This window comes from Meriones unguiculatus, chromosome 17, assembly GCF_030254825.1.
Source record: "Meriones unguiculatus strain TT.TT164.6M chromosome 17, Bangor_MerUng_6.1, whole genome shotgun sequence".
NCBI lineage: Eukaryota > Metazoa > Chordata > Mammalia > Rodentia > Muridae > Meriones > Meriones unguiculatus.
In genome coordinates, this window is record NC_083364.1 from 44,818,771 (window position 1) to 44,846,105 (window position 27,335).

The 27,335-nt window shown below is 37.7% G+C and overlaps 1 protein-coding gene across 6 annotated transcripts in view; it reads left to right on the plus strand.

Moving 5' to 3' along the window:
- The window catches only part of Lsamp (limbic system associated membrane protein), a 2,252,234-nt gene that overhangs the window by 1,931,098 nt on the left and 293,801 nt on the right, over window positions 1–27,335 (plus strand). For all 6 annotated transcript variants that reach the window (XM_060370403.1, XM_060370406.1, XM_060370407.1 and 3 more), the window contains one exon: window positions 5,009–5,241. In XM_060370403.1, the coding sequence (XP_060226386.1) occupies window positions 5,009–5,241 (233 nt within the window). The remainder of the gene's footprint in view (window positions 1–5,008; window positions 5,242–27,335) is intronic.

Below are 27,335 nucleotides of genomic sequence, written 5' to 3' on the forward strand. Positions count from 1 at the left end.
AATGCATTGACTTGTTTTGATAGTTTTTCTTCCTAGTTGTTTACATACAATACATTGTTTTTTCCATAAGTGATCTTTCCTTCAATTCAAGTTGTGGTGGCTTGAAGAAACAACATCTCCTGTAGGCTAATGCGTGAACTCTTGGTCCCCAGGCTATTTTGAGGAAGTGACGGGATGTTTAGGAGGTGAAGCCTCGAAGGAGGTGTGAGTCACTAGTGGTGGGCTTTGAGAATGTATAACCTCCCCCAATTCCAGTTCATCCTCTCAGCAGTGTGGTTGAAATGGAATCTTTCGGCTTCCTGCTTTAGGCACCTGTTGTCATGCCTCCTATAACATTATGGACTCTATATGGACTCACAGGCAAAATAAATGCTTTCTTCCATAAGTCACTTTTTTATTATTGTATTTTATTACATGGTATTTTATTACAACAACAAAATAGCTAATATAGAAGAATAAAAAATATAATTTTTATCTTTGTTTCTTTGAGAGAGAGAAAGAGAGAGAGAGTATGTGTGTATTTGCAATGTGTATGATGTAAGGTGTACAAATATCACTGTACTTTTGTGGAATTTGTTTTTTCTTTCCTCACAGATGTAGTTTCAGGGGATTGAACTTAGGCTATCATGCTTGACCCACTAGTGACTTTAGATACTAAGCCATCTATTCAATTTCTGTTAATATTGTATCCATCAGCTTTTAAAAATGTTACCTTGCATAATTTTAGTTGTTTCATACTAAATAATAGTCAGTGACATATTCTTGGTATATTATATGACAAATAAGGATTTATGGTTGGCCTAACAGTAGGTTAAGTAGTAAATTAAATTCAGAGTATTTATTCCACACTTCTGAAAGTGTCCATTGAGTAGATGGTGCTTTTGTGCTACATCACAGAGGCTCTTCAGTGAAGTATGAGGTCACTGTCTTTAGGTAAACATATGGGTTCAAATAACTGGAATACAATGTTGAGCATAAGGATGCTGTAGGACCCAGGGAAAAGAAAGGACTGGATACTGAAAAGTTTCCCTAGATAAGGAGCATTCGACTCCTCCCTGTGGCCTTCAGCTTTCAGCCACAAAAATCCTACCTAACATGTTAGAACAACCTCTAAATCTCTCTCTATCTTGACTACATTGTTCATTCATTTTAAAGGTACTGTCCTTTTCAATCTCAGAATTACTTGCAATATTGTGAGCTCACTGAGAAAACATTCTACTAAGTTGAGAAATGCATAAAAGGATCCAATTTTTGAGGTACTTTGTAAGCGTTCTCTTTTAATCTGGGCTGATTTGGAGATAAAGCCATTACATGTATATTCTGAACCACAGCGTTGTCCTGTATGCAAAGAGCATTTAAAGGTCACTAATACATCATAATCATAATATGATGGTACAGTTCCAGAGCCCTAATTCACTCTGCATTCCTGGCTAACACATAGTTAAGCCAACTTTGTTTCTGACGCAAACCCATGATACTTGTTGTCAATCAGTAGGTGATGGATATTCGTTTCTACCAGCATTCTCATTTCTGCACAGACAGGTGGCATGTTATTACTCAGTGACGTGTTCCTTTAATAGACATAGAATTATACAAATTAAGATTAATACTTGCGCTTTTAGCATCTTTTTCTTATGTGTATGTACAGTATATAATGTAAATTAGTTATCACCTTAGATCAAGATTTTTAAAATTAAAAAATGAATTATTTCTAGAATAGCATTTGCTCATTTTTCATTAGAAAAAAATTGTCATTGCATTGTAAAGAGATTATTTTCTAGTCTTTAGAGAACACATTTACTTGGGATCTTTTGACAACATAAAATGAAACCCTAAAGATTTAGCAAAGTAATTCTGTTTAAATAAAAGCACTATTTTGGTCTCTGGTGTTTGGTGTTCAAATAATCATGTGAGCTTGTAAAATATGTGACAGGATTTTAACATACCTTTCACTTGTTTGCAAGCAGGAGATAAATTTGAAAAGTAAAGAAGGATGAAGCCCAAAGTAAAAGTAAGATGTTATGTAGATTGTCGTGACAAAGCTTCATATAATGCATTGCTGCAGTCAGTGCATTTTTATGAGTCTGGCAGTTCTGCTGAAATAATCAGCTGCTTCTTTAGGTAAGATAGATTGGAATGCTTTCTGAAGATAATTTGGAATAATGATGTGTGTGATTTTTTTAACTTTTCCATGGAGCAAAAAATATGCCAAAATGCCAAAATATCCTAAAGACCTGACGTAGCATTTCTACCTTATGCTGATAAGAGAATTGGACCAATTTATTTGCAGATTTTATAGGGCTTGGCTAGGGCTATGGAACATAGCACCCTCGTGACCTTTGTCTGCCTTTATGAATGTTCTAGTTGTCATGGAAAGCATTACCAAAATGCCTACTGTATTCTAGGTTTACTTTGGAACTATCCAGATGAATAATGCAAAAATGTATTTATTAAATTGATAAGCAAGGCATACATATATAAAATAAACAGGTTTGTAGCCATTTACTTTTTTATTAAAAATTTGAAAATAAAATATAATGCCATCACATTCTCCCTTCCTTTTCTTCCCTCTAATCCCTCAAACATCCCCTTTTTGCACCTCTTAACCTCCAACTCCATTTCAAATTGACAGTTTTTTTATTTGTTTGATTACTGTCACACATACATACATACATGAACACAACTCTCTGAGTCCTTTTAGTGTGGTCTGTGTGTTGATAAATTCAGCACCAGACACTCTGTACTGGATACCCTGTTAAAGGCTCATCTCTGGGAGAAGCTCATGTGCCCTCTCTCAGCAGTCATTAGCTATCAGTAGTTCTGTTTCGGTGTGGGACCCAGTTAAATACCCCCCTTCTGTGTTAGCATGTCTATTGACATTGTTCAGATCCTGTTTCGGAAGCAGTATTGCTGCAGTATTATGTTTTGGCTGCCATATTGTCCAAGTATCCTTGTCATTTCTAGGAGACACAATCTCATAGCAGACGTCCTGGTCCTCTGGCTTTTATAATGTTTCTGCCATCTCTTCAGAGCTTTATGTGCAGAAGTTTCATTGTAGATGTATCCATTGTGACCCGGCTAACAATATTTAATTTATCTATCCATTATGATAACACATCAAAGACATTTTCTGGACTAAAGGACATTTAGAGTACTTCTCTACATACTTACTATATAGTGTATAAACTCTATATGTACATATATTATATATAAGTAAGTATATATATATATAAACTTAAATAGTATATATAAATAAGTATATATACCTACTTACGTATAAGGTATATATATATTTATTTATATAATATACTATATTATATGTAAATATATAATACATACTTACTATATAGTAAGTCTGCTTATTGCTGTTTTGATATATATAATAAAATGCAAGGCACATTCTTATGGAGACTTAAAATACACTTACACAGGGTCATTTTCCTCCTTTCCAAAAGAAATGAAGACAAAAATCAATGTCTACATTCAATGATTCTATTAATGGTGCAGACAACAGACAGTAGACTATCATTTAATTCTAAATGACACTAATTGAAAAGTGCTTTTGATACTACTCAGGGCAGAGAAGCGATGCCAAAGAAATAGGAAAAACAACCTCTGGAAGGAAGTAGCAATCATGTCCATGAAGTATGTGCCGTGCTTCTTGTAGAGTAGCCATAAATTACCAAACATGTGTGATTATCCCCAGTAGTATCTGTGTGGCAAAGAAAAATTTCCCAGGGGATGAAAGTAACACCTTGCACTTAAAGTGAGCTGTGTTTGTGGAAGGAAAGAACCAAAATAAGACCTGTGCCTCCAAGGTGTCAAATATTTACTCTTAAAAAAACAAAATATGGTTTACCTAAATGAAGTCGGGCTGGAAGGGCTTTGCACAGTAGGTAAGGTATACTAAAGACTGAACTCTTCTTCTTGCTATGAGAGATGTGTTTAGCTTCTAGAGCCAAGTGAACAGCCCATGGATTCCAAATGTCTTCTCCCTATGCACGAGTATGAGCAGTCTGTTTCTACCCTGGAGGAAACTTGTATTTTATTTGACTAAAATAATAAAGGGGAATGTGTTATTTTAATTGTTCTCCTGTCAAGGTCCTTGAAATTTCTGCCCTTTTCTTGTGGTGCTGAGTGTTGAGCAGCTGGCTATGCAGATGTGAACAGAACTTGGGTCCCTTTTCCTGTAGGGCAGACATACATCTTGCCATAGGAATATATAGAGAAAGTGTTTTTGTTTTTTTTTTCCAGTCCAACTTTTCAAACATAAGATTCAAGGAAAACAATGCATTTTTCCATGACTCACTCCTCCCTCCAACTCAATACACACAGATTTTGCCATTTATACTAGCCTTTGGCATTTATCTTCTTTGAGTTAGGAGTATAAATCTGTTTTCTTTATCTCCTATGAAAGAAAGATCGCTTTATTTAATATGATGAGAAATGTTGATAGAAAACTCACTCACCATCAAGAAGCCTGTCACTCTCAGCAGACAGAACCTAAGGCATGGGTATGTCAAGTGCTTTGGGGTCACAAGCAAACTTTGAGATCTAGTCTAGTTCTTATAAATATGAAGCATCACTCTCAGGTCATGCCTATGGAAGAATAAACTCAGTTTGAGATGCAGTGAAAGTGACACAGCATCAATTGAACAATTCTCAAAAATACCTAAGCAGATGGAATTTTGTGTGAATGATCTTTTCCTTAACATGAAGAAAATAATCCAGTGGGAGGTAAATAATCATTTAACTTTACTGGGTTGTATGACTCACTTTCCAGTTGTTTGTTGCTGAATCAAATCTAATATGATGATATTTACACACCGGGTGGTGATTGGCTCTTAAAGGAAACGGTAGAAATACTTGGCACTCTCAGAAATATCTTGACAATGATTTATGATGCCTGTAATTATTTGTCTTGATGGGCCTTGTTGAGTCCTGTCATGCAGAGAATGAAATCAAACAGAAATGGCGAGACACTAACGGGATTATTCTGCTCTGGTAGATGTGTGGTAGAAGACAAAAACTCAAAAGTGGCCTGGTTGAACCGCTCTGGCATCATCTTCGCTGGACATGACAAGTGGTCTCTGGATCCTCGGGTTGAGCTGGAGAAACGCCATTCTCTGGAATACAGCCTCCGAATCCAGAAGGTGGATGTGTATGACGAGGGATCCTACACATGCTCAGTTCAGACACAGCATGAGCCCAAGACCTCCCAAGTTTACTTGATCGTGCAAGGTAAGAAAAAAGCGGGATAGCAAAGTGAGCCATGGAGAGTGGCTGTGATGTGCAAAGCATTTGCAAAGTTATTTCTGAAAAAAAAATTATTGTATTTTAGTTTATATGTATTTTTTTCTATATGACTGATTTGAAAAGAAAAAAAAAAACTAGTAAGAACCATGTGCCAATCTGCTGGTGATGTCTTTTTTTATTTTTTTCTAGCTTTGATTAAGAAAACATACAGCAAAATGACAGCTGTCTTAACATAAGTGTACACAATATTTAAATTCTCAGGAAGTTCTTTTTATTTCATTAAGATGCTTTGCTGAATTTAAGAAAGCATTTTTCCTACCCTGGCCCTAAAGATCAGTATTAATTCTTTGTTTATGTGCTAGTAAAAGATTTTTAGAAAAATAAAATTCCTAGGGGCTTTGATCCCTTCTCACCTGGTTGCCTTTCTTTGTGGCTTGTATCTTTATTTAATGAATTATTGTACGGCAGTCTAAAGATCAGGCTCTGTGAAGTCATAAGGGAAATTTTGTTTCTAGATTGGGGTTTCCCAGGGCACATCTGACTCATGACTTTAAAGCATTAAAAATCTTAAATAGCATACATATATTCCCATACACTGTGGCTGTCTTGGATCCTCTTTCCTTGAAAACAAAGCTGATTACTTACACAATTTTTTTGCAGGCAAAGTCAAGTCTCCAGCCTTTTCCATCCATCTATCAGGAAAGACCTAAGCACTGACAAATATTAAGATTGTGTTCCTGTATTTTTGATTTACAATTTTATGCAAATTAAGCATGGCCTTAGGGTTCCTGTCAATTTTCCAAATGCAGTCAGTGGTGTGGCAAAGTTGGGCTGCAGCTACTATAAATGTGTTAGGGAAGTGGTAATTGGTAATTGTAGCATTTAAAGTAATGCCTTCCCTGCTCTTCTCACTAATAAACTGCAACTAAGAGAAAACGTATCAAAGTCCACATGGTACAAGGGTGCTTCAGTCATGTGACTTCCATAGTGGTCCATTTGCAAATGGCTAACAGCTTCATTTTACTCTTTGGAAAAGGCTTTTCTATGATTTACAAAATTCCATATATAATCATGTTTTCTTGCAGATTAGTGGTGAGTACTTGAGCCAGAGAACAAGACACACTAGGGTTAGAAATCTCAGAAAACCCATTTATGGGTAAAATATCTGGCTATGAGCAACTATGTCAACTGGTTACTTTGCTTACTCCTATAAAGTGTAGTCACTCACAGAGAGACACACAAGACAGTTAGACACACACATACACAAATGTCTCAAAATGTAGTTTCCACTTAATTCAGTGACATAGGGACAAATAAACTAATATATATTATACTAAAGGATCCTCAGAACAGATTTATGTAACAACCTGTCATGGTTTTATGTATGCATTTCTGTATAAAACATAATTCTTCAAAAAATACTTGCTCAGTTGTGATATTAGTACACAATTTTGGTACTTTGCTAACTTCATTGTCATGAGAAAAGTTCTTACAGACAAAAAGAGGTATTGCCTCTACTCCTCAACTGTTAACAAAATATGGTTGACAGTCTGAACATTAGAAGGCATGGTTTCAAAATGAAGAAACAAGGTCATTTAATACCAGTTATCCATGCAGTGTCATTACAGAAGCCGTGAAGTGGTAAAGTTACAAACAACTACTGAGTGGAATTCATCTCAGAACATTTCCTTTGGGTTAAAATATTTTTGCCATGACCTTAAGAATAACTACTTTAGATATTTACATTTAGGCTTAAGTCCTTACCACCAAATCTTCAAAGTCCCCCCCCCCATTTGTCCATGTTCTCTTAAGTTAAAATCATGATGAGATGCTTTTAGAACAAGAATTAAATTAAGTCCGAATTAGTATTAAGAAAAGGAAAAAGAGTCAGTTAATGGGCAAGTACTGTTTATTCACTGTCTTGGGTAATTTGAAAATACTAGTTAAAGTAGGTATGGATAACTTTATTATGAGCAAAAGCTTAAATGCAATGTCAACAGCAAAGGCAACCCAAGGCTTCCCCTTAGCTTAACTGAGTTTGAGGCACATTTATGTTTGTTCCAAATATTATCATATTTTCATCTTAATAGCATCACCTTGAAAGAGAAGGAGAGAAAAATCTTGTATCTTAACAAAAGCGAAAGAGGCGCTGTTTCTTCCTAGAGCCTGACTCACAGAGTGGGATTCCTTGAGAATCCTAGGCATGCCAGCCTTTGAGGTCTTCCTTCCCAAGGGTTTTATCACTCTCCACTTGCCCTCTAATTGTACCGCAGCAGAACATTAGATAGTGTTGCATCACATCAAAGATTTGTCTTCTAAGAGCTGGAATGAAGGCTCTGGGTTTGAACCCCAGGACTGGAAAAACAAACCCATATTCTGCTCCTATCAATCATTGATTCTTCTTTTCTTAGTCTCCAGCTTCAGAATCTAAGAATTTCTGAACATTTCAGATCCAGCATCTGTGTCATCAAAGTTAGTTAGTCATTCAATAGATTATTATTTTTTTCCTCTACCAAAAGGGAGGTCACCTGTAGCTCAAAGGTGTGATAACACTGAAAACGGGGAGTTAAAAGATGGGTTCTGCATTTACACATTCCCAGAGCCAATTCTCAGGCTCCTTCCTCCTATTTGAATTAACCTCGGAGTAAGCCACTTAATTTCGTTAAGGCCCAGTTTTGACATAGGCAAAATAAAGATGAAATTTAGAGATTTCAGTTCTGAATTTGTTGTCAGGGTTAAATAAGATGGTTTCCTATCTTGCTTGTTATCTGGAGAAAATCCGTTCTCCACAATAGAAAATGGAGATGATGATGCTGGGGATTATGATGATGAAGAAAATGCAGGAGATCATTTTGGTGTTTCTTCTCCACTATTTCTATATCTAAGCTCACTCCTCTGCTTCTCAGTGTTATAGTTGCTTTGACCCATTGTTTGCTTAATTTGGGGCAGGCTCAGAGTCTTTGCATTTGAGGGTCTTTCCTGGAAAGATCATCACTTTTACCTTCTTTCCTACAGTTGTAGAAATGGTTGAGTTAAAAATAAAAAAATGCAGTTTGCAGCAGTGACACTTAGAAGATTTATTAGATTGTTTGAAAACTCAACAGTAATTTCTGGTTTGGCAGATCTGAGTAATGTCTGGAGAAATGAATTTATAAGTTCCCAAGTGATTCTCGGACTTTCATTGTAGGCTAGCAACATAGAGTCAGTGTCTTTTTTTATTTTTTTATTTTAAATTTTTCTTACAATTTTTTTGTTATATATCCTGAGTAAAGCTCCCTCAACACCTCTCCGTTCCACCCTCCCTCCCTCTTCCCCTCATCCCCTTCCCCTAGTCCACTGAAAGAGGGAGTTCTCCACTATTGCCATCTGCCCAAAGCTTATCAAGTCTCATTAGGATTGCCTGGATCATCTTCCTCTGTGGCCTGGTAAAGGCACATTGCCAGGGGCAAGTGATCAAAGAGCAGGCAACCAAGTTCATGACAGAGGTAGCCCATGCTTCCCTTACTCTAGTGCTCACTTGGAGTCTGAGCTGTCTAAGGGCTACATCTGAGCAGGGTGTCTAGGTCCTCTCCATGCATGGTCCTTGGTTGGTACATCAGTCTCTGTAGGACCACCTGGGCTCAGAATTTTTTAGCTTTGTTGGTCTCTTTGTAGGTCCCTTGGTGTCCTTCTATTCCCCTCCCCTTCTTCCATAAGATTCCCTGTGCTCTGCCCAAAGTTTGGCTGTGAGTCTCAGCATCTGCTTTGATCCACCTGTTGGGTGGAGACTTTTAATAATTATATGAGAACCCAAAGAAGGAGGAAATGATGCTGCACGCACTCATCTGATTTTAGGTGGTTGTGTCTGCAAATATTATTAAGAGTTATCTTGAATGTGAGACACACAAATCAATGCCAAGTTACATAGATGCCATGGCTTTCCAGAACCTTGAAGGCCACCTCTATAGAGCATCCTAGAGAGACAGTCTATCACTCTGACTATCTGTTTTCATGTTTCAAAGAAATGACTGTGATACACTGGCCTACTCTTCCAAAATTTTCACCTTTATATATATGTTAGTATTTATAATGACCTTTTATCCTCTTATACATTATTTTTTCTTGAAGCCACTTATTTGTTTGTTTAACTTTCACACACTCCCAATATACTAGTGGTTTTTCAATATCTTCAGCATTTTTGATTATTTCTCACAGAGAAGACTTTTATTAGTTTATGAAGGCCATTACGTACAAAATAACCCGTGTTGAAAAAGTATGCTTTGTGGTTCAATAAGCTATCTTTGTTTAAGTGACAGCTACACACAGCTTTCTTATATGGGCACAGGATAAAGTCATGCCTCAGCAAAGGCACAAGTCAGCACTGACCTCTAGGGTCACTTGCAATTATTTGCAAATATATATTCTCCCAGAGAAAGCCAAGGCTACCCAAATTTAAACATGCATTTTACTTGATAAATGCAAGGACCCCTATGTAAAGCCTAATATTTGGTTTTTGTACCTGCTACTTTATTGAGTCCAGGCTCAAAGATTAAGGACACACCATTTTTTAATATCAATAAAATAAGGAAGTAAATATTAATGAAATAAAGTCCTATCTGCTACTAATGTACACATTTTCTTTTTCTCTGAAGGTTACTCTCCTGGGGTTTCTTGGTCTTCTAAACATACTGGCAGTGGAAGCACCTGCGCTAGGGCAACATAGTTCATCTCTGGTATGGCCACTGCACAATCTGTAGTAAACTCAGCCTTGCAGTTTCCTACATTTTCAAAGTGCTGGCACCCGAGACGCACACCCAGAACAATTAAATCAGAGTCGACACCTGCAAGCTCATTATCATTGTCAGTCATTCAGATGCGCACAAAACAAGAACTACTATTCTGTGGCTCTAAGCAATGGGAGGGATTTATTGCCTCCTGCCAGTTCATTTTCCCGTGTGACACATCAACTTATGTGTAAAAGTTTGCAGATTAAGTACTAGAGGGTTGTAAAAGAAAAACTAAAATTAAGCCTGATTACATTGATGAGCTGAGGTGTAACTATGAGAACAGTACCCTTGAAAATGGGGCATTTGCTTAGATATTCCATGGGCATTTGGATAAAAAGAATGACAACAACATTTTTAATTGAATGTTAGTTTCAAATACCCATTCTCCATAAATTATAACTACCATTTGGTTTTCAGTTTACATACGTTGCTTCACATGATTTGTAGATTTTTATCAATGTCAGGGTAGCTATTTCCATGTTCAGTCTTTTACTCTTTTTATGCTATCCTATTTTAGTTAACATTTAAAAATAAATAAAGAGATATGAAAACACTAAAGTCAGATATGATTAATAAAACAGTTTGAGTTTTGAAGTGTTTTGAAAATAGATTATTAAATTTCGCTTTAGTATAAATTAGAATCTGAAATTTTCTTGTCACTGATTGAAATAAAACTCATGGTAGGTGGGAATGTATACATTGTTGGCAGGAAGTTTATTGCATAATTATCTCAATTAAAGTAATGATTGTAGAAAAATATTGTGAGGGAAACACATTGTAAGACCAAAATGTTTGATTTTCTACCCCTGCTGATGAAAAGCCACATTTCCTTTATCTCATTAATTATAGACTCCTCACATGAACTTACAAAAGAAACCCTAAATTTATTGCTTTTTTTATGAGCAATAGTCTGAGGCTCATTTCTAGGCTTTGAGTTTTAAGAACCCTGTCTTACAGGTAGTTCTTGGAAGCATCCTTCCTGATGACAAAGCCCATTACAGAGCTCTGAAAAGGCACTATTTTCCCCCTCTCTCAGTCTCTTCTGTCTTCTTTTGTTACATCTTCCTCCTGCCTTCCATTCTTCTTCCCTTCCTTAGTAAACATTGTGCTGCATTGATAATCTTGTCAACATAGGACCCTGGCTTACTCAGTTTGAAATAAATTGCACCCCTGAACTGTAACTGCATTTACCCTTTAGCTCTTCTGATTTTGAAAGAATTTTAATAAAATAAGACTTTGAGGTCTTTATTGGTTTGATTTGCTTTCATGGTTGATTTTATTGATCATTGGGATTCTGAATTATTCAGTATGATCATTTGTATCCTATTCTTAAATTTAAATTTTGTTATTTATTTACTTACTTATTTTGGTTTCTCGAGACAGGCTTTCGTGGCATAGCGTTGGCTGTCTTAGACTTTCTTTGTAGACCAGGCTGGCCTCAATTCAGTGATCTGTTTGCCTCTGCCTCCATGAGTGCTAGGATAAAAGGTATGGGTTGCCACACCTGGCTCTTTAATTTAATTTGTTGTTGTTGTTGTTTTGTTTTGTTTTGATTTCAGAGACAGGGTTTTTTCTGTATTGTTCTAGCTGTCCTGGAACTCATTCTGTAGACCAGGCTGGCCTCAAATTCAAAGATGTGTCTGCCTCTAAGGTTAAAGGAATACACCACTAGGGCCTAAGACATCAGGCTCAAAATTGTCTGTTAGAGATTTGCCTTTCAAGTCAACAGCCAAACAGCCAATGTGAAGGAGAGAAGTAAAAAGGGGGAAAGGAAGTAATGAGGAATATTATTCCATGTCATTTAAATTCAATATTTCCCTTGTAGAAATGATAAGTTTTATACAGATCAATTCCATCTGCTTATATTTATTTATTATCTTCAAGCCTCCTGTATTTATCTGCAGCTCCCCTATTCCTCATTAAATTAAATAAACATTTTATACTTACACACTGATCCAAACTATATTTGCCCTCTTTGAAAATGAGAGAAAATAAGTTACAATGGTCATGGCAGAGTGAGCTCTGCAGGGAAACTTACTATTCACAGGAACAAAGAAGTTTCCTTGAAAACCAAAGATAAAACCTGTACTCTTAAATAAGTTGTAGACAACATTTTGAACTCACATATCCATATCTAAAGACTAAAACTGTTTATGTGCAAGTGAGATCAATAAATAAAAGTGATTTCATTGAACCTGTTTGCATCTGAAGTGTGAAATGTTTCTTTTAATGATGTTTTCAATGATAGAACAGGTTTCTAAAATTGCTCTTGTCTTAGGTTTGCTTAAATGGAAGGCAAATTGAGTATACGAAAGTCAGTACAGCTCATTTCTTTCTTTTTAGTAAAATAATCTATGAAGCAGACCATGCTATAGTCAGAAAGCAGTTCAGCTTGAATCAGGGGGAGGCTGATTCAAGTGAGGAGGCTCTGAAGAGGGGCAGCATCACTGGAGGTCACCAGTGAACCTGTAAGAAACTATCCTAGTGATAAGTTCAACGTGTTTAGTCAGAAGCTCACGAGAAATAAATGAATAAAGGAACAAAGAAGTGTAATGATACCCAGTTATGGGAAAAGAGAGATATAACATGGAGAATAGTGAAGTGAAAAAAAAAAATGAAACTGGAGTAGTTAGTGCTTACTTGTGAATTTGAGATAGATATGAAGAGGTAGAGACAATGGAACTTCAACACCAGGCTACCAAAAACCATTACCTAGGACCTGGAATCCAGATGTTGCTATGAAAGTATCATTTTCTCTACAAAGAACATGGGTTGCTTAGAGAAAACGTTGATCAGGATGGGGCAGGGAAACAGCATGAGTCTGGAACACCTTTTGAACAATAAAGTAAGAAAGTACTAAAAGAATAATGAAGCCTGTGCGAGCATACAGATGGCAGCTTGAAGGGGCTTCCATCAGCCAAGTATAAGATGATTTGAGTATCAAAATAAATTATTTCAGATATTACAATGCTGATGATAGTTAGATGACAGTTAATTAGTAAAGATCGTAAATCATCCTCTTAGAATGCTGACTAATAATAAATGCCAAAGTAGTGTTGGAATGCGGTAAATATCATTTCGAAGATCTTACAGAAATAATTAATTCAGGCACAAAAATACCAAGAATTCTAAAACTGGAAGGAGAATGCTAAAGGAACAAAATTTTACAGAATTCCTACCCACAAAAATGTTACCTGCAGAAGGATAAAAGAATAAAACTGAAAACCTGCTGATACCATATTAATCAAGCGTTCAAAGATAGCACTAGCAAAAATGATATAAATCGGTGTCATGTGCCAGAAGAGGCAATGAGCAGAAAACAGCCTCACTTTCTGAAGGTGCCTACAAAGTGCAAGTCTAAGCAAAAATAATTAAGCACAGGGAAGCACATTCTATAGCAAGAATTGAAAGACTGTAGGGGTGTGACACATATATAAGATGTGATAGACATTCGGCTAAAAAAAAAAAAAAAAAGACAAGAACAGGAAATTGATAAAACCTGAATGTAGTTGAGGTATATGGGAGTTCTTTGCATTCATCTTAGGACTTTTTCATAAAACTGAATTATTGTAATAATAATAAAATATGCAAAGATAAGGCTTTTCCAATTGCTGAATAAAAGAAAAAATGGATTAAATATAAAGCATAGTTCATTAAAGCAGTTTTTCAAACACAATCCACTATAAGTAAATATGTGAATAAAATATATCACATCAAGAAAGGAAAAAATGAGATAATACAAATAGGGAACAAAATGCATGTGATGTCATTCAACTTACTAATTTTGTTCTTTCTCAAAAATTGAGAGCTAAGTATGGAGAACGTAGACTTTCAATTGTTGAAAGAACACATACATATCACAAAAATGAAAGTCATTCATATCTCACCAATAATCAAACAAATGCAAAGCCAGCATAAATACATGTTTCCGAAGCTAGTAGCACCAGGAAGGAGTTAACAAAATGAGCATAGACAGAAATGGCAAGACAGTGGAGAAAGTGACACATTTATATCTGCCTGTTGAGAGTGTAAATTAGTGGAAACTTTCCTAGGGTAATGCAGACACATCTATCAGAGCTTTAAAATACATTTCTATCACTTGACCCAGTAATTCCACTTCCACAAATGTGTAAAAAGAAAATCATCTGATATGCAAATCAGGACTGTTATACATATCATCATTGATATGGCCATCAAAAATATTTCTAGAAAATTGTGAAAGGTGCTCTAAATAGTCACAATAAAAAACTGAGGAAAGCCATTGGGGTTATTTTTGAGAAATACATTTAATATAGTCATTATGAACTATACCTATTATCCAGACCTATTCCTTAAGTTTAGAAATGATCCCATTGGTCAATATTGTGGGGATACACAGAAATTCTCACAATCTAAAATCTGAAATAAAGTAGCTGTCCTCCAAAAGTGGGCAGATTTGAGATTCAGCTCCTAAATTTATTAACTGACATGATCTACAGGAAACCCTCCCCCCCCCACACACACAAACCCAAAGAGAATGAACTGAATTGAGCAGTGGCACTTATGATGATGAGTTTGTGTAGGAATGGTCTCTTCATAGAGGCTTTGCTGTGGATCCAGGGCCCGGTTGGTGTGTTGAGAGCTATGGCATCTCAGTTTCAAAATCAGCATGGCCCATTATCTCCTGTGAGAAGTTGTCATAATTCTACCTGTGGCCTTCCCAGTGACCTGAGCTGAGATGCTCAGTAAGGTTTCATTTACTTCCAAATAAAAGCTCTGAGTTACAGAGCTCAACATTCATTAGTAATCACAATTTTGAAAACATTTTATTAAATGATTGAAATGTTTTTCCGTATATGGAAAGTAGCAGTTTCTTTAAAAGTACCTTAGTAAATTCCATTTTTCACACTCAGGTCAGAAATTACTCATATCTTATACATTCATATATAAATATTCTAAAGCGATGTTTATATAATGGCTTTTGGAATTCTGTCCTTACTAAGTAGAACTTCATTTCATCCAGTTTCTAATATGTTTATATTATAACTCAAAAATAGCTTGATGTAACTGTTCAAACAATAAATCCACGATTTTTTTTTTTTTTTTTTTTTTTTTTTAGGAAAAGACTTTTAGAAAAAATTTCAAAGGTAAATTTCTTTTTAGCTCTTTTCTCTTTTACTATCTGGTTTATTTTTCTTCTTCAGTTGTCCATCCTTCTCTCACTGAAGCAATTATAGTCATTGGACTTTTTTTTCCCCCTTGGAGGAAACAAATGCAAACTCATCTGTTCTAACGTGATTAAGTTAGTGATTAAGGCCTAAAGTTATTAAAGCATGCTTCATTTCAAAGGAGGAACAGCAAGATAATGCTGGGCATGCACACATTCATACTCTCTCCAAAGCCTTGGGGAGGAGCAATAAAGACAGAGGTTCTATGTCATTAGGACTTTGTCAGTCTCAGCTCAAGTAAAATTACAGGATAAGAAATCAACACATAGCCGGGCACGGTAGTGCACGCCTGTAATCCCAGCAATGGGGTAGGCAGATGCAGGTATATCTCTGTGAGTTCGAGGCCAGCCTGGTCTTCAAAGTGAGTCCAGGACAGCCAAGGCTACACAAAGAATCCCTGTCCCGCAAAACCAAAATGCAACCCCTGTCTCTCCACCCCCCCCCAACACACACACACAAAAATACATTAAAATTTCTAATTTTACTGAATGCAGAACTTTAAATCAGGACATTAGGGATGCTCTCTTAATCATGTGTTGGCTTTATCTGCCTGTCTACAGACTATAGACAGAGTGGCCTTCCTGACACCTAAGCTCAAGTTTATCTGTTGTTATTCTGCTTTTCTTCACTACCTGTTACCCGTGAGTGATTCCAACAATACTTTTCCTTTTCTAATCCGAACACAATTAACTATTGAAAGGAAACAGGACCCCGTAGCCTGTCATTGAGTATTCTAGTCAAGACAACCTTGGTTAAAACCTCTCGGTTTCTGTAGATCTCTTCATCCATCCCTTGAGGATGTCCAGTTGCCTACAGCAACTTTTCTTAGTCCTTCCCACATCCTTTGCTTTCTATTTTTTCATATTCCTCCTGGACAATCTCTCACCACCTCCCTGTTTTAATGAGCCTGTCTTCTAAATCATTCTCTTTGAGCCCGTTGAGCACAATTAAAAAGCTCCCCTTTTCTGGCACCATCTTTCACCTTTGTTCCCTGAAATAATTCCCTGTTTCAACACTGCTTTCACCTTTCCTAATAGGTCAGCTGACATCTGCTTAGGTATATGAGCTTCAGCATCTACATTTCCTTTCTAGATTTTGTTCACTGATGATATCATCACATTTGGTATTTGATTGTCACTCTCCATTGCTAAGTAACCTTGACCCTGTTTTTCAGAATGGTATCCTACACTACCTTATAAACATGCTTCATCTGTCAGCAAATTTATTATTTATTGGGCTCAAGTCAAAAGGTCACTTTTGCTTTTAAGCATCTCTTTATCTCTTGTATTTTTATTTCTAATAATGATATGACATCTTCCTGAAAACAGGGTTATTTCTTTTTCAATTTCTTTTTATTATTATTATTTATTACAATTTATTCAAGTTGTATCCTGGCTGTGGACCCCTCCATCATCCCTCCCAACCCCACCCTCCACCCTCTATGCCCCTCCCCTAGTCCACTGATAGAGAAGATCCTCCTCCCCTTCTATTTGACCCTAGCCTATCAGGTCTCATGAGGACTGGTTGCATTGTCTTCCTCTGTGGTCTGGCAAGGCTGCACCCCGCCCCCAACGGGGTAGTGATTAGAGAGCCTGTTACTGAGTTCATGCCAGAGAAAGTCCCTGCTCCCCTTACTAGGGACCCCACTTGGAGACTAAGTTGTCCATTTCTTCTATCTGTCTTGTAATCAGTGAACATATTTTTGTAAACGGTGCTTCTTTACATTTTCTAGTTCATGCTTCCATTAGCTTTTCCCAGATTAAAATCAAAAGTTATTGTCTTCTTATGCTTTTTTCCTTACTCCTTTTTTAAAGCAAGGTGTCAACTTTTTAAAGATTTATGTATTTTTCTGTGCATTGGTGTTTTGCCTGCATGTGTGTCTTTCTGAGGGCACCACATCCTTTGGAACTGGAGTATAGACAGTTATGATCTGCCATGTGGGTGCTAGAAATTGATCCCAAGTCCTCTGGAAGTGCAAGCAATCCTCTTAATTACAGAGCCATCAGGCCATGGGTGCTCACAGAGACTGAACCAACAACCAAAGAGCATGCACATGCTGCAATTTTATAAACAGATTGAAGCCTGGTCAACATGTGTGTCTCCTAGCAATAAGAGTAGGGGCTCTCTCTCTCTCTCTCTCTCTCTCTCTGTTGCCTGCTTTGGGATCCCTTTTCCTTAGCTATGCTGCTTTGTCAGGCCTTACTTGTGACTTGAGATGCCAGGATGTGTTGGTACTCATTGGAGGCTTCCCCTTCTCTGAGAGAAGGAGGGGGAGATGAGGGGAAGTAGAGTGAGGGTAGGACTAGGCGGAGAGGAGGGACAGAGCTGAGATCAGACTGCAACGCCATTAAACAAACAAATAAATGGGAAACGAAAAGCAAGGTGTCACATATTCCCCGGTTGTCCTCACACTTCCTGTGTAGCTAAGAGTAACCTGGAACCCCTGCTCTTCCTACCTCCGCCTTTTGGGTGTTAGAATTATAAGGATCTGCACCATACTCAGGTTATATGGTTATGCATGCATCCTACCCAGCAAGCAACATTCCTGTCTACTTATGCCTTCTTTGTATCCTGAACTCTCCTGAACGCCTCGTACGCATTTGTGAAATAGCGCTCTGATCATCAGGATTCTTTGTCTTGAATCTTTTGAATGCTCACATAGTGATAGAGTAACTCAACTTTCCGTGATCCCCACCCCCAATGTATTATTTCAACTTTCCATTCTGCATACGTGCGTACACCATATCCCAAATAAAGAAATGCTTCCCCCAGAAAGTGTGAAAATAGAGCTAGCTAGCCATGGAGTGTGAAAAAGAAGAGCCTGGCAGAGCTTGAACGTGTGGAAAGGACCTGGCAATGAACAGGCACATGGGTACAGGACAGATGAGAACAAGGCAAGGATGCCAAGCTATGTAGATCTTAACTGCATGCTAAGGGTTTGTTTCCATTTGCTTTTTTTTTTTTTTTTTTCCTAGAGTGTGTGGGGATTCAAACTGTGATAAAAATTGACTGAAGATTTGACACAGGGACTAACATTGGTGTTCTATATGAACTGTTTTGATTTTAATTAGCACACATTAATGGTGCATACTAATGAGTCCAGTGATGCTTCAACACATGCACGAAGCATTCAGTGATACAAGGCAACCTCCATTTGGCCAATCCCCTTTCCTCCACACACTCCCTAACCTCCAGAAATCATCTACATTCAGACAAACTTATTTCACCTTCCACAAATGAGAGACCATGTAGAGAAAGAGAGAGAGAGAAAAAAAAAGAAAAAGAAACTCTTCCACATACCCTGTTGGTGGGGATGTAAATTAGACCAGCCATTATGGAGAACAGTACGGAGGCCTTTCAAAATGCTAAAAATAGAAATGCGATATGATACAACAATTCCCCTTCTGGGTGTATATCTAAAAGAATTGAGGTCAGAATGACAGAGATACCTGCGTGTCCATGTTTATTGCAGCACTGCTTACAACAACTGGAATATCAATCAGCCTAGGTGATAATCCACAGATGAGTTGGTAAAGAAATGGTGGTCTTGGGCACAGTGAAAAATATTATTCCTCCATTAAGAAGAGTGAGAGAATTCATTTGAAGCAAACTGGACAGAACTGGAGCTATGTCTTAAGTAAAATTAGACACACAAGGAAAGACAGAATTCACTGGGATTTTAGACATCACCTGACGTGCTTTGTGTAAAGTGGTATCTCTACCACACCTTACTTAAGCTTTTGTCTAAAACTACATCCTTCCTTGCACTACAAAGATAGTTGACACTCTAAAGAGATGTTACTGGCTCTTGTGAGAGGGATAGTCAATTTTCTTCGGGTGTGCAGACTCCAAGAGGGTACCCATGCCAGTAGATCAACACTTCTCAGCCCGGGGGTTGCATATCAAATATTTACCTTACAGTTCATAACCATAGCAAATTTGCAGTTATGGAGTAGAAACGAAATAATTTTATGGTTGGGGGTCACGACCAGGTAAGGAGCTGTATTAAAGGGTCTAAGCACTAGAAAGGCTGAGAACTGTGCAGCAGATTGTCCTATGCCCATGCACCTCAAGGCAGCACTAACTGGACTTAATGATTTTTGACAAGAGCACACGGAGAGTGGAGGAGCAAGTAGTGGAAGAGGTAGGGGAGGAGTACACGTGAGGAGATTGGGAAATAGATTTGTTCAAAACACAACTGTATGTGTGTGTGAACTTCTCAAACAATATAAAATATTTTCAATATTTTAAATGCAATCATGTCACTGATGCTGAGGAGATGGCTCAATAGGTAGAAGGCTTCATGCGCAAGCATGGGTACCTGATTTTGATTCTCTAATGTCCCTAATATGCAAAAGCCTGACACAGTTATGAGCACTTGTAACCTCCAACCTGGGATGAGAGGGGCAGATTCCTGGATCTTGCTCACCTATCAGTACTGTGAAATCTGTAAGGTCCAGGTTCAGTCACACACTCTGTTTCAAAAAATTTGATGGAGAGTGATAACAGAGGACACCAGGCCTTGCAGTGGTGGCACGTTCCTTTAATCCCAGAATTCAGGAGGTCTAGGCAGAAAGAAGATACCAGTTAGTCCAAGGACAGCCTGGTTTGCAGAGCCAGTTCTGGCACAACTAGGGATTCCCTGTCTCAAAAACAAAACAAACAAACAAACAAACAAAACCAACAAGAAGAAGAGGAGGTCCCATTTAATGATTGTTGGTCTTAGAGCCTGTGCTGTTGGCGTTCTGGTCAGAAATTTGTCTCCTGTGCCAATGACTTCTAGTCTTTTCCCCACTTTTTCTTCTAACCGATTTAGTGTGTCTGGTTTTATGTTGAGGTCTTTGATCTCCTTGAACTTTAGGTTTGTGCAGGGTGATAAATATGGATCTATTTGCATTGTTCTACATGTAGACATCCAGTTAGACCAGTTTGTTGAAGATGCTGTCTTTTTTCCATTGAATGGTTTTGGCTTCTTTGTCAAAAATCAAGTATCCATATGTGTATGAGTTTATTTCTCGGTCTCTTATTTGATTCCATTGATCTACCATTCTCTTTATATGCCAGTACCATACTGTTTTTATTACTATTGTTCTGTAGTACAGCTTGAGATCAGAGATGGAGATACCTCTAGACAATATGTTGTTGTACAGGGAGGATCATTTTAGCAATTCTGTTTTTTTGTTTGTTTGTTTGTTTGTTTTTGTTTTTCCATATGAAGTTGAGAATTGTTCTTTCAAGGTCTGTAAAGAAATGTGTTGGTATTTTGATGGGAAATGCATTAAATCTGTAGATTGCTTTTGGCAGGATGGCCATTTTTCACTATGTCAATCCTACCAATCCATGAGCATGGGAGATCTTTCCATCTCCTGATATCTTCTTCATTTTCTTTCTTCAGAGACGTAAAGCTTTTTTTTTCTTCAAATGTTAGAGTTATTGTGGAGTTGTTGGTGTTTCATTGCTTGTTTCTTCATGAAACTGAAAAACTGTAAAGCAAAGGACACTGTCATCAGAACAAAATGACAACCTACTGACTGGAAAAGGATCTTCACCAACCCTTTATCTGACAGAGAGCTAATATCCAGAATATAAAAAGAACTAAAGAAGTTAAAGAACAACAAATCAAGTTATCCAATTTAAAAATGGAATACAGAGCTAAACAGAATTTTCAGTGGAGGAATATAGAATGGCAGAGAAATACTTAAAGAAATGTTCAATGTCCTTAGTCATTAGGGAAAAGCAAATCAAAACGACCCTGAGATTTCACCTTACACCTATCAGAATGGATAAGATCAAAAACTCAAGCAACAATAAATGCTGGAGAGGATGTGAAGAAAAGGGAACCCTAGGCCATTGCTGGTGGGAATGTAAACTTGTACAACCACATTGGAAATCAACCAGGTGCTTTATCAGACAATTTGGAATAGCACTTCCTCAAGATCCAGCTATGCCACTCATAGGCATATAACCAAAATATACTCAAGTACACAACAAGGACATTTGCTCAACCATGTTCATAACAGCTTTATTTGTAATAGCCTGGAAACAACCCAGATGTCGCTCAACAGAGGAAAGGATATAGAAATTGTGGTACATTCACACAGTGGAATACTGCTCAACTGTTAAAAACAAGAAAATCATGAAATTTGCAGGCAAATGGTGGGATCTGGAAAAAAAATCATTCTGAGTGAGGTATCCCAGAAGCAGAAAGACACTTAAAGTATGTACTCACTTATAAGTGGATACTAGACATATTATATAGGATAAACATACCAAAATCTGTACACCTAAAGAAGCTATGCAAGATGGAGGACTTGGGTAAGATGATCAATCCTCACTCAGAAAGGTAAATGGGATGGACAATGGAAGAAGGACAAAACAGGAAACAGGACAAGAGACTATCACCGAGGGCCTTTGAAAGATTTTATGCAGCAGTGTATCAAAGCAGATGTTGAGACTCATAGCCAAACTTTGGGCAGAGTGCAGGGAATCTTACAAAAGAAGGGGGAGATAGTAAGACCTGGAGAGGACAGGAACTCCACAAGAAGAGCAACAGAACTAAAAAGTCTGGGCACAGGGGTCTTTTGTGAGACTGACACTCCAACCAAGGACCATTCATGGATATAACCTAAAACCCCTGCTCAGATGTAGTCCATGGCAGCTCAGTCTACAAGTGGGTACCCTAGTAAGGGGAAGAAGGACTGTCTCTGACATGAACAAAGTGGATGGCTCTTTGACCACCTCTTCCTGAAGGGGGGAGCAGCCTTGCCAAGCCACAGAGGAAGACAATGCAGCCAGTCCTGATTAGACCTGATAAGCTAGGGTCAGATGAAAGGGGAGGAGGACCTACCCTATCAGTGGACTAGGGAAGGGGCATGGGAGGAGATGAGAGAGGTAGGGAATGAGGGAGGGGGCTACAGCTGGAATACAAAGTGAATCAACTGTAATTAATATAAAAAATAATTAAAAAAGGAGTAGGAGGAAAGTGGAATAGGAGGAAAATACACCAGAATCTGAGCCACACATTAACATACAAGCATGTATACATACAGGCACACACAAACACACTTAAATACACACTAGCACACACAAGGCATCGCAGTTGATAAGTGAAATGTAGTCCCTCAAAATACTTAGTAATCCATGAGAACTGATATTTTATGTGCTATGGCTCACAAAACAGGTAGCACCCCTGAAATGCCTTAAAGATGGTTGCTGAAAAGCTTAGTATTTATGCACCATGATTCTTTTAAGTCTCTGGCATTGTATGCATGGAGCACATCCCTATAACTACCCATACATGTTGACTATGTTTTGAAACAGCAGTAAGTATTATCAACTCATTTTCAAGGATGTAATGAGCATCATCAAACTAATAATCACTGAGTACTTTAAATTTCCTGAAGACAATTTGTGTATAGTCTTGGCTATAGTTTTCTATATTAAATCCGAAAGAAAATTTATTATTTTTCTAGCACATATCCAGTGAGAAGAGCTGTAGCAGGCAGACCTAAGAGCTAGAGAGAAACAAACACACTGCAGATTGTTCCAAGAAAGAGGAAAAGAGGATGCGGAGGGGGAAGGGGAGACAGAACTTCTCTGAGTGCTGGTTGGCTGCTGAGCTGATAATGATTTATAGCCTATTTTAAATTACTCTTCTGGATGGAATGGTTTATGGAGGGGGGAAATGGGACTGTTCCTTAATATCCCGAAGCATCTGAAAACCTATGCAACTTCCATTGATCTGCTCTCGTGGATAACACTGCTATTTAAAATCAGTGACATATTTACTTCTCTCAGAATGCCTTGATGCCTGTAAACCACTCCTTTGTTGATTGTTAAGAAGCAAAATTCGTATTCATTCACCTGATAAACCAGAGTTGGAGTAGACATCAGGGTAGCCTATCTTTCTCCTGCCCCCCATTCCATTTCTATTCCATTCTCACACATGATAACTTAAGGATCGATGGTCTTCAGGAGTCTTTTAAAAAATAAATTAAAATAAAAAAAAAAACTACTACGTTCTGAACATTGCATGTCAGCCATATCTCAGCAGAATCTTTCCCAACAACTCTTTAGTGAAGACAGACAAAACATTAGCTTGATGCTTTTGTTTTATTTGGAGGTGGTATGATTTCTTTCAAATAATGGAAAGATAAAGAATTTTTATATCTAGATATGATCAATAACCCCCTGCATCAGATACTTGGATCAAATTATATTTCAGCTTATTTCATTGCCTTAAGTTCTTTCCCTGAGCTAAAAGGAAGAGAATGCCTGATCAAGAATGCTGCCCTGCCAAATGGCCCATGATTGATGGGGCAGCAATAACCAGGGGGTATTTGCCAACTCACCAATGCCAAGTCCTTGGAGTAATTTTGCTGCCTGTGACAGCTGGTGTTCCCGATTGGAAGGCTGTTTCTGTATACATCTCTGATTTGCATATTTATATACCTCGGCTGCCATATGAGGTCTACATTCGCAGCAGTGTGTATAGGCTTGCTGCTTGAGTGCCTCTGGGCATGGGACAGTAAAACTGATATGGGTAAAATGAAAATTGTAGACTGTGTGTGTGTGTGTGTGTGTGTGTGTGTGTGTGTATGATTTGCAGGTTAGCCAGTAATGCCTCATTTTGTCTCCATTTTCATCAACTTCCATAATGTTTTTGAAAGGTCTATATGCATGGGCTACCGTTTGTGGCAGACACATTGTATTCTCTCTAGAGTGGACACAGGATCCTGCAATTTGGCATCACGAAAAGATAGAAAGAGAAACAAGAAGCAGAGTTAGTCAGTTTAAAGCTCAAAGTGAGAACTGTGTGGTTGGCATATTGAAGAGACCACTGATGTCTGAGGAGAGGAAGCAGAAATCGCTCTCCTAAACCAAAGAGATAATCTCAGCTGCACTGATTCACTCTAAGAGGTGGTGTCCCAGATATCCTGGGACAGCTGAGACGCCATAGTTTTTGGAAAACAGAAAATAAAGAGGCTGACCTTAAAAGGTGCACTTTGAAGGATTAGGAATTTGATAAACAATGAATACGTTGAAATAAAATAGTCTCAGGAAAACAGAGAGGTAGGTGGGTGACCAGAATGAGAAATGCTAAGGCAGGTGTGTCATATAAGGACTTTTGAGGCAATTGAGAAGCTAGGCGACCATTCCCTGTGAGACTACACACAACGAAGTGACTTAAAGATGATAACTTTGAAAATAATGGGTAGGGTGATTGGTGAAAAAGATAATGTAGACTGGGATGTTTTCTTTTCTTTTTCAAAGATTTATTTATTTTATGTGTATGAATATTTTGTTTCATGTATGTATGAGTGTCGTATACACGATGGATGCCTGCAGACATCAGAAGAGAGCATCAGATCCCCTACAACGAGAGTTATGGATGGTTGTGGGGGAATCATGTTGGCCACAGAAATCCAGCCAGGTCCTCTAAAAGAACGAAATGTGCTCTTAACACCTGAATGATCCCTCTACTCCCCAGAGTAGAAAGTTTTCAGAAGCCATTTTGTAAAAGAGCGCTATCATAAATAAAGCTAAGCAGAACAGAATTCTAGTAAAGGAATCAAATATGGCATTTTTTCAACAGGCTAAACCTGTAATAATCCGGTAAAAAATATTTAAATTTCTGCTGAAGAATGGTGAAGAATTTAAAAGGAAACTGGTTTGTTTTTGTTTTTGTTTGCTTGTTTTTTTTTGTGTGTGTGTTTTGTTTTTTTTTTTTGTTTTGTTTTGTTTTGTTTTGTTTTGTTGTTTTGCCACACTTCTGCCATGGTGCTCTGGAACGTCTCCCAGTTTGGAGACTCTTACTATAGACTGAGTGTTTGAGCCACTCTAAATTCATGTCCCCAGTGCCTCAGCACTTAGAGATGGGGTCCTTGGAAGTTAGTCAAACTGGGTCCTCAAGAATGGAATGAGAGCCACCATAAGAGAGGCCCTAGATAGTTCCTTATTCATACCCATAGAGACATGTAGAGACAATTAACGCACTGTGTTCCAAGAAGCTGCTTTCAACAGATACCACACACGCCAGAACCGGGGGTTCAGACACATCAGCTCCATACCTGGGACAGTTACGTTTCTGTTTTTTATAAACCACAGTCTACGGAATTATTTTAAACTGAGCAGACTAAAGAATTCTTATATGTACCAGACATTGAACATATTCGCTATATAAAAGCTTTGCACAAAACCTTTAGGGTGAATATTATCATCCGTTTCATAGACAAAACAATGGAGGCAGAGAACAAATACCTCAACCATATTTACAAAAGTAATACAGCCCAGTACATGATAGCAACTCAGGTATGCTTCATCCCAGAGTTTTTGTTTGTTTGCATGGTTAATAACATGCTACTTCCCTGGACGCAGAGGATTATAAATAAAGCATAGCAAACAGTTCCCTGTGGTATAGTTAATTTGAGTTGTCAGGAAAATAGCCATCTGGAGATTCTGCTTTGACAAAATACTTCCTGGGTTTCTGTTCTGAATACCTGTGAGACATGTGGTTAGACACTATGGTCTCTATGGTATAATTTTAAAACTTCAGAAATGGATGGATAGTTGCTCTGATAACATAAATCAAGTATGTACTTAGAGTACTGGGTGAGTGCAATGGCCCTGGCCAGACTGTATTTATCCAACTAGAACCCAATGAATGAATGTATAGTTCCAACAATTTACAAAGAAGAGTTCATTAGGAAAGCATTTTTGTCTAGACACTTATATCAAATAATAACCATTGTTAAACTGGATGTAATATTGAAAACAAAAGTGAGGAGTATGAAAAATCAGTAACAAGCCTTTCAACATTATTCTTAAGAAATTACAACCATCACAAACAATATATCATTCTCATTACTAGAAAGGTACAATTAACTATTTCTTAGTTTAGGTGACAAGGTTTGGGACCAGATCTAGGTATTTTTGTTTTGTTTTTTGTTTTGTTTTTACCCTATTGCTCATTAGGCTGAATGATCAGTTAGCCAAAGAACCTTAGGCACCTTTGTTTTGTTTATATAAAACTGAGCACTATGCACAAGTCTGTAGAAGATATCTTTTGACACTGTCTGCAAAGTAATATCTGATAAAATGCCCTCATTGAACCATATTTTTAAGGGTGAGGTAAATGTCCATCACATAGAACAATTTTCACATGGTATTGTTGCACATAAGTTAAAAATATAATTGCTATTTCGTATCACACAAAACTTAGCACTTCATAATCACAAAACTGGTCATATGTATAGCAAATCATATCTTGAGGACCTTAGGTCAGACTACGTGAATAATATTCCAAGCTGACTCACATACTAGCATTGTGCTTCAGTGTATATTATGTCATGGTTTGTGATTAAGTTTTCTTTTCCATAAACAGCATATAAAAGCAATACTCTTTTTTTTTTTCAATGCAGTTTATTCAGGAACCTTGAACAATCATCTGACCCTGGGGAAAGCCAGCCCACAGCTTAAATAGCCTCTGGGTAGCCAACCCAGGCGTGCCACGTGGGCAATGCAGATAGGTCCACATACATGGAAGCAAGCCAGATCCTCAGCCTTAGCCAAATGTGGAATTGTTCGTGACAGAGAGCACTCACCATCAGGAAGGTGGAAGGCGGAAACCAGCTCCATCTTTAAGGCACAGCATTCCACAGCTCTCTACAGTTTCCCCTTTTTGTTTTAGACACATCAGGCAAGAGTAGAGGTCTGATCTCTGATATTAGAAATAAATTGGGACTTTGTACAGATGTTCATTTAGGTGTCATCCACCCAAAGAGCATCAGACCCGTCCGATACCTTTTTCTCAGAGGCGGGACCTGGGGTATCAACCCGCATGCAATCAGACAAAAGCAATACTCTTATAGTTGTTAGTGTGTTTAGAATAGAGAAACTAATCTGAAGTCCATACTCTATAGCCTGCCATATAGTTAGTATTAGATACTACTATTTTCAATTTGTTTCTTTGTTGTTGGTTTGTTTTGCTTCTTAAAATGATGTGGATGATAGCTGAACTTTGCACTACTGTTTTTTTCTTTCACACAAAGAAAAATCAACCTAACTTGTGATAGGGGGAAAAAGTACAAATTTGTTTGCAGTGCTT